The sequence below is a fragment of the Triticum dicoccoides genome, chromosome 6B (assembly GCF_002162155.2).
Source record: "Triticum dicoccoides isolate Atlit2015 ecotype Zavitan chromosome 6B, WEW_v2.0, whole genome shotgun sequence".
Taxonomy (NCBI): domain Eukaryota; kingdom Viridiplantae; phylum Streptophyta; class Magnoliopsida; order Poales; family Poaceae; genus Triticum; species Triticum dicoccoides.
This window is the reverse complement of record NC_041391.1, coordinates 456607720-456616009: the sequence shown is the minus strand read 5'-3', so window position 1 is coordinate 456616009 and position 8290 is coordinate 456607720. Positions and strand designations below refer to the sequence as shown.

Here is an 8290-nt window from a genome sequence, read left to right as displayed (position 1 = left end):
TTGCTTTTTTTTTAACATCGTCGGTACAGACGCAAGCACTAAGCACTCGTATGAACGCGCACACGCACACCTTATCCCTATGAATACAAATCATCATAGGCGCCTCATCGTCGATGAAAACGTTTCCTCCCACTGAAAGCACATCGCCAGGACTTGAACCCTGGTGGGTTGAGAATACCATAATCTCTTTAAACATCCAACCACTCCTCAATTGTTGTACATCTGGCAGGCATGTGGCAAAATTACGAAGTGTCGCGTACTCATCTTGGTCTGAGCAGTACTGCCTCCATGCTTGAAAAGAAGATCTATACATTTTGATTGAAATCAAATGGTACAAAGATTTAATTGAGTTCACAAAAATATATCAACAACTACAATATCAAAATACTATCATTTTTCTGCGGGGTAAAAAATAGTATCATTAAATGCAATAAAATATTGATTATGCATATCTAGTGTCGTATTTGTTGATTTTTTTTAATTGAACTTTACAACATTTGATTTTAGACAAAACTTTCAAGCTATGGCCAATTGGTATTGGGCATTCATTCGAGTCATTTTTCTTCTCCGCGTGGAAAAGCATGGGGTAAAATTGCATTAATCGTTTTTATGCCCTAAAAATGTATGAATGGCACAAGTTAGCGCAGTGCCACAGCTCGCTCGACAATTTTGTAGCGAAGTGCTTTTTTCTCGGTGGGTACATCATAGCAAGATGGTTCCTTGACGGGCGAACAATATGCCATAGCCTTATAGCCAGCAGTAAGGGCATCTCGCATCTCGAATGGGAGGTGCTAGGAGAAGCGCCTGGATGGATTTCCTGGCGATTTCCCCGTCGATCGGCAGTTGGACGCTGGAATCCTGGCATCAAACGCTACTTAGGCCTCGTACAATAGAATGTGCTTAGGGAAGGTGCTTATAAAAAAATAAATCAGGCTTTTTTTAAGCACCGATGCTTATTTCTACAGGCTAAGCGTTTTTTTTTAGAAATAGACACCGATGCTTTAGAAAAACAGATGCCCTAAGAGACCACACCCATGGGCTGTTGGACCACGTACGGGTCATCGACTGTACAAGCTCATATCAAGGCCAGAACATTGACACATGAAACCACTGCGGAAGCAACACCTCGGCTGGCAAGGACAATACTAAAGCAGTAATTCAAGATTTATCTGGATCAAAAGACGTTCGTTCAATCGGCACTATATAGAAGAGAGAAGACAGGTGGAGCCTGGAGAAGAGTGGCCTGACCGGGTTAGCAGTTTCACCCAACCCCCAACAGAGGAAACAGGCTCATATACAAGAGAACGTGCAAACTTGGTGCGGTATTAAAAATAACCCACTAAAGAAATTTCAGTTTGTATGATTGTAACAGCTTAGACTGCGCAGTTAAGATGCAAGATGCAGTAATTGACAGGGCAAATGAAGCGTCAACATGTACCGTGTTGATACAGGTAAATCCTACTTGAACTTCATAACAGTGGCTGCTCAATTTTGTGCCCATATAGGTTTATTAACACAAAGATCACAAGTTTGAAGGAAAACTCAAAGTGGAATCACTCCACTTCAAAAAAAAATGCACTTCAAGATTTCGGCCCCCAAAATCACCAAGAGAGCACCACTCCTCTTGTACCAGTGAAAACAGAACTTTAGACTGATATGGTACAATCATTAATCATTTGACTGATGCTTTTACAGCCTTCTCTGCAGCATCATCAAGATCCTCTGCAGTGATCAATGTCATTCCACTTTCCTGCAATCAGAGCACCATGACCAGTCAAATCCCAAACATGAACAACTTCAGAACAAAGGAAGCATGACTCAGTTAACACGCATGCACAAAGATGATCACCAATACCTTAAGAATCCTTTTCCCTTGGTCTACATTGGTGCCTTCTAGCCGAACAACAACAGGGACCTTAAGATCAACCTGATAATAGGAGAACAAGTGTAAGAATTTGCTACAGGAAAAGTATGTAGACCAAGCTATGTAGTTGTAAGCTCAAGGAATATTAAGCCAAATAACATGCTATGTACTATCATTACATTCCTGGGGAACAATAACATGCTGAAAGGACTCTTCTAGCATACATCATGGGAAAATTACAAAATTATACACAGCGGCTAATCAGGTTCAGAACTTGATGAAATATCAGCAATACAGAAAAAATCTTTCGCAGAAGACACTAATGGTAACACCAAACTATCCTATAATGAAACCACATACAATAAAGTATGCACAAAAAATATGGGATAGTTTGGTGTTACAAAAAAAACGAGCAGATAACTGAAACAAATATTGACTTGTACGTTAAGAGTTAGTTTCTGAAATGGTGCAAATAAACTGTACCTAAGTTCAAGATAAGGTTCCCCACAGAAAGAAATAAACACCGAATAAGGGAAAATAATTTACTAAAAACAGGCTACAAGAATATGGTGTATTCATTCAATCAAAACTTGATAGATACCTGTTTAGCTGCATTCACTATTCCACTTGCTATCACGTCACATTTCATGATACCTCCAAAAATGTTCACTAGAATTGCCTTCACTCTATCGTCTGAAGTCAATATCTTAAATGCTTCCACAACCTGAATAGAAGTTATAGAAAAATGAACATGTGCATTTGTTGAAAACAAAAGGTGGAAACACAATTCTTCACATGGATTTTAAGTAATTAATCATTAATTTTTGCAACCTCTTCTAGCTGTTAATAGTATTTATACATTTCTCCAGTGATGATAATTACAAACAAACAAACAAAATCCCACTATATACCTGTCCCTCGGATGCACTCCCACCAACATCAAGAAAATTGGCAGGTGTACCACCATGCAGCTTAATGATGTCCATCGTAGCCATTGCCAATCCTGCACCATTCACCATGCAACCAATCTCTCCATCAAGCCCGATGTAGTTCAAATCTGCTTTAGCAGCAGCCACCTGTAAAGTTGGTAAAGATAAATCTCAGTTGATATTGCTCTTATATTTGTAACAAAAATATAATCTATAGAGGTAAATCTTCCTTCAAAAGAAGGGTTAGGGGATTACAAAATTACAAAATAAAGAAGAGAAAACAGTTTAACAGAGAGACAAAATGAACATGAAAAAGGTATTAAAGAAAAGAGCAACACACGAAATACCTCTCTGGGGTCCTCCTGTGTTGTATCACGCAGTGCAAATATTTCTTTCTGCCTAAACGCAGCATTATCATCGAAGTTCAACTTTGCATCAGCAGCAACTAGCTTTTTATCAGCTGTCTCGGCAAGAGGATTTATCTACTCACATAAGAAATCCAGATCATAAGAATGACAAAGATATTTAACATCGCAAATGAGAAAAACTTCACACTGCAGTACCTCCAGCATTGTGCAGTCGGTCTTGCAGAAAAGTTCATATAGCTTCTTAATCTGTTCTATAGAAGATTGCCTGTCTGCTGTCTTTGGTGCCAGACCATCAACAACTTTAGCTGCATCCTCATCAGTGATTCCCTTGAATACATCAACAGGAACCTGGTAATATAATGAATTGGATTTCAATGTGTAAGCAAATTATCATTAGGACGCTAAAAGCTCTGATATGACAAGTGAACCTGCTACTCAAGATATGTACGCATTGATCCAAAATCAAGTTGAACAAATAGATGACCTTAACAATCTTATCAGGGAACTTCTCTGCAAGATCTTCAATGCTCGTTCCTCCCTCGGCGCAAGCTATAATGAGCTGAAAAAAATAAATATGAGCCTTAGCAATCAGCACTAGAAAAAAAATATCACAGCATGAGTCTCTGCAATTGAAACAGGGAAGAATGGACATTAAGTAGCTACAGGTTTGATTGATTAAGTACATTATAGGGTTTAGAAAAAGTAAAGCGGCCAAAACAACTAAGAACACTCAAGGTTCACATCACCCCAAATGTTCAGTTCATACCTATATCAGAACAAATACAGAAGTAGAAAGAAAATATCGCTGCGTGGCATCAAAAAACTGTACAAGAAACTTGTTTAATGATACATCCAAAATTTAAGCAACTTAATACAGTGAAATACTAATGTGACAGCCTGTTATTAGGTGGCTAAAGATTAATGTGAAGGTTTACCATATAATGGTATTTTTTAACGGAAAACTGAATAATATATACATTAATCACTTCAATGAAATAATTGAGGTAACTTGCTATGTAGGGACAAAAGAGGAACACTATTCCCATGAAAATACGATCTATATTTTTCATGTAAGCATATTCATGCACACAATCTTATAAATTATCATGGATCGACATCCTAAACAAGTCTGGAATAAAAACAATCAACAGCACTAACAGCTATTTCCTTTGGCACTTATACATGAGAAAGGTTTGTGATACCATGAAATCTTCTAAAAACAATATAGACCGCACTGATTTATTCACAAAATGGAACAGATGCTGGGTAATGAAAATGACAAAATAAACAAGCGGGCCAGTGATCAATGACATACTGGACCAGCAGTCTTCCTATCAAGGGTGATCGCAAAGTACATCTCATTAACAAGTGACATTTTCTCACATAAGTAGACCTGTCATACAGAACAGAAAAAATATCAGTAGTTAAAAATGTTTCACCGAATCAAGCAGAACTAAATAACAGCAGCATTATTTGAATATCGTTTACCTGAGAAGTTGAAATGCTAATGCACTATTGTCTTAAAAATAACTCAAAAAAAATGTTGTAGATTAACTATTGTCATTGCACGGCAAGAACACTGGGTACGGTTATATGGCCCATTCAACTGTATATTATTATTGTGTGTTACTTCATTGAACATAAGTACACCGGAATTAGTGCATACATCATACATCTAAACATTGATAGAAACAAGTCAGGTGAGTATGCCCATTCAACTGTATATTATTATTGTGTGTTACTTCATTGAACATAAGTACACCGGAATTAGTGCATACATCATACATCTAAACATTGATAGAAACAAGTCAGGTGAGTATCAAGCCCGTGGAAGCCAAAACTTGCTTACTGAAGAGTCACGGAATACCTAAAACGTTAATTTCTAGCAATGCTACATAACACAACTGAAAGATGGGATCAGATTAGAAAAAACTAACCTTGCCCACAACCTTCCCCTGTGGACCAGTTTGTTTTGTTACTAGGACCTGGTTAAGCATTTTAGCTGCAGATGAGTCAGTACAAACACTCTACAGTGAAAACATGCACAACCAACACAGAAGTAACTACAATTTAGTTGATTCACTCTGAAGAAAATGACTAATGACAACACTTCATGTGACTAGAAATCCAATGGTGCAAGTTCAAATGGGAAGGCACATTCACTCAGAACAAAAACATTAAATAATAAACCACTTATAGCCGGCAGCAAAGGCGTGGATACAACATATTACCTCTGTACCAAAATATAAAACGTTTTGGTAGGCCAAACGCCTTATATTTTGGTATGGAGGTAGTAGATTCCAAGAAAAGATCACCAAAAATAAATCAGTTTAGTTAAACCTGAATGTAATTATCATGTCACGCTTCATAGAAGCACGTGACCTTAAGTTGCAGTTTTCACTGTCACAACTGATAAATGTGATGACAACAATTTGGACACAACCAATAAAATGAACTGATCTCAGTTATATTATATGCTTGGCCTTCATGTGTATGTATAGTTGTATACCATAAAATTGGCCAGGTGGCGCGCATTTATAGTATACTGCAGTCAGGAATGATAATGATTATGCATAAATGTGGATTTGTCAAGCCAATTTCCCAACGATACATCTCAACAAATACTTGGATACACAACATCTTCAAACTGCATTACTACACCATGAATGTGCAGATACCATAATGTAAACTACCACTCACAAAGATTTACCTGCAAGGCTTTCAGCCTCCTCAGCCTTAACAATATGGACACCACCCTTCAGTCCACTTTTGAAAGTTCCCAATCCACGGCCACCGGCAAGGATTTGGCTTTTCACAACTATCTGCAATGGCGTCATCTTTTAAACACAATTGAACTACGATAATAACATGGTGGAAGCTATGATACAAACAGCACCAGAAATACATTATTGATGAAAATCTACTATACTTCGTATTGGGAATGAACTGCCCGGCCAAACAATCTGCTGGCACAAGGATAACTAACAAGGCTACACAAGTATTTAGCTGCAGAATACTGAGAAGAAACCGGGACGTCGTCTCAGTTAATTAAAACAGCTTTTGGAGAAAAAATAGACTATTTCTTAAGAGTTCATAACGTTAGCAAAAAAACTATGCCAACAAATCATTATAATTCCAAGAGCAGCTATAGCTTGACATGACTCACTTTGTTTGAAGTGCGGTGGAGTGATTTACACATGTAAGTAGTGTTACTTTTAACACACAGAATAATATACAATACAGGCGTACGAATTGCCAGAATGAGGCTATCAGAATACGCACACATTATAGATTATAGCAACCAATAACCTCCTTTCCAAAATGTATCACACATCACAGCAACATTACCAAACCAAACATATATTTCTACCAACCTAACCCGGATTCAGCAGGATTTCGCGGTAAACTAGATTCACTAACACATTTCAATACCATCTGCACAGCACGAGCCTCGCATTTGCACGAGTGAAGGATAACAAGGACACGAAAAAAAAAGCATTAGAAACCTAGGTAGCATCACCTCTTTCTCACTGGGGAAGACGTTCTTCAAAACTTCCTTGACCTCCTGCACTGACCCCACCACCGCGCCCTTGGGCACGTTGATCCCGAACTTCCCCATCAACTCCGCGCCCTGTGAAACCAACATAAGCCAGTCCGGCAGAAACCCTAGCTTGTCAGACGGGCCTCCAAATCGAAATTCAACGAATCCGCACAAATACGAATCGAGGAGAATGGGGGAGGAACGGCGGGATCTGGACGCAGGCACCTGGTACTCGTGGATGTTGAGGCGGCGGAGCTGCTGGTGCTGCCATTTGCCGGCGACGGAGAGGGTGCGCGACGCCAACCTCCCGAGCGATCCGCGAACCATGGCTGCGGCGGCTTGGGCTCCTCCGATCCGGAAACCCTACGGGCGTGGAGGAAGGCAGGGATGCTGTTTCGCTCCTCCTCTTTGCGGGTCTGATGTTATTCTGTTCTCCCCTCCCCTCCCTTTTCTTTCTTGCGGAAGGGTGCGGCTGCGCCGAGCAAATGGACTGGTTCACGTCGAAGGGACCGCTGATTTAGGATCACCGTCGTTTGACTGACATGTGGGTCGACATAACGTGGGGCACACCTGTCATTGGCTAATGACGAAGTTGACGTTTGTTTTTTAGGGTGAAAATATGCTAAAGAGTTTTTCTTTTGACAAAAATATGAATGGGCCAGCCGGCCCATCGTCGGATGGGTTGAGATCCTCTGCAGTACCGTATGGTGCTGTAGTGTCAATGACATGTGGGACACTACAGCACCATACGGTACTGCAGAGAATCCTAACCCTCGTTCACCATGGGCCAACAAGGCAGAGATGTGTGTGGTGCCCATGTGGCAGCCCACGAAAGCTTCAATTGGACCAGCAGCCTATGAAAGCTTCACCGCTCCTCGGCCTTGTGCAAAGAACGTTCTATAACGCTCGACCTTTTTTTTTGTTGCAAAGAACATTCTATCTTTTTTCCGATGGTGACAAGTGACATATCGTGTGTACCCTCTTGTCGCAACTTGTGAAGCAATTACTTCTCACGGGAGAGACTGTGGGTTTTGTTTCTGTTTTCTTAGTGGCGGCTGCTAGGCGCCATCCGGATGTACCGAAGAAAAGAACATCCGTCTCTCCACTGCTCGATTAATCCTGATCAGAGCATCCCTCTAGTCTAAGCCGACGCCGTCAAACATCGACGTACTCGCTTGCACGATACATCTTCGTCGTATCTGTAATTTTTTATTGTTCCATGATAATATTATACAACTTTTATATACTTTTGGAAACATTTTATATTTTTTTTGGGACTAACATATTGATCCACTGCCTAGTGTCAGTTCCTGTTTGTTGCATGTTTTTTGTTTCGCGGAATATCCATATCAAACGAAGTCCAAACGCAATAAAAATTTACGGAGATTATTTTGGAATGTATGTGATTTTTGGGAGGTGGAATCAACGCAAAGGGAGACCCACGGCCTCCACAAGACACCAGGGTGCGGCCCAGCCCCCAGGCGTGTGGTGGTGGGTGGTGGCCACCTCGTAAGGCGGTTGCTGCTCTACTTCAGGCGCAAGGAAGTTTTTATCCGGAAAAAACCGTGTTAAAATCTCAGCGCAATCG

At 40.2% G+C, this 8290-nt stretch overlaps 1 protein-coding gene across 1 annotated transcript; it reads right to left on the bottom strand.

Moving 5' to 3' along the window:
* Nucleotides 1–1386: 1386 nt before the first annotated feature.
* Nucleotides 1387–7164, bottom strand: LOC119322107 (succinate--CoA ligase [ADP-forming] subunit beta, mitochondrial). Its single transcript, XM_037595604.1, has 12 exons — nt 6928–7164; nt 6682–6792; nt 5872–5983; nt 5099–5163; nt 4477–4554; nt 3646–3720; nt 3357–3509; nt 3141–3275; nt 2776–2940; nt 2466–2588; nt 1856–1927; nt 1387–1750 (listed from the first exon to the last, which is right to left on the bottom strand). Exons 1-12 carry the CDS (start codon nt 7027–7029, stop codon nt 1673–1675), a joined length of 1269 nt encoding a protein of 422 aa, XP_037451501.1. The 5' UTR covers nt 7030–7164; the 3' UTR covers nt 1387–1672.
* Between the last annotated feature and the right edge of the window lie 1126 nt (nt 7165–8290).

What these genes read in the sequence shown, in the direction of transcription:
- LOC119322107 (XM_037595604.1), bottom strand. Translation starts at nt 7,029, where the DNA reads ATGGTTCGCGGATCGCTCGGGAGGTTGGCGTCGCGCACCCTCTCCGTC. An exon ending in TCTTCCCCAGTGAGAAAGAG is followed by an intron (nt 5,984 to 6,681) that starts GTGATGCTACCT and finishes ACGCCATTGCAG; the next exon opens with ATAGTTGTGAAAAGCCAAAT. An exon ending in GGAGGCTGAAAGCCTTGCAG is followed by an intron (nt 5,164 to 5,871) that starts GTAAATCTTTGT and finishes ACTCATCTGCAG; the next exon opens with CTAAAATGCTTAACCAGGTC.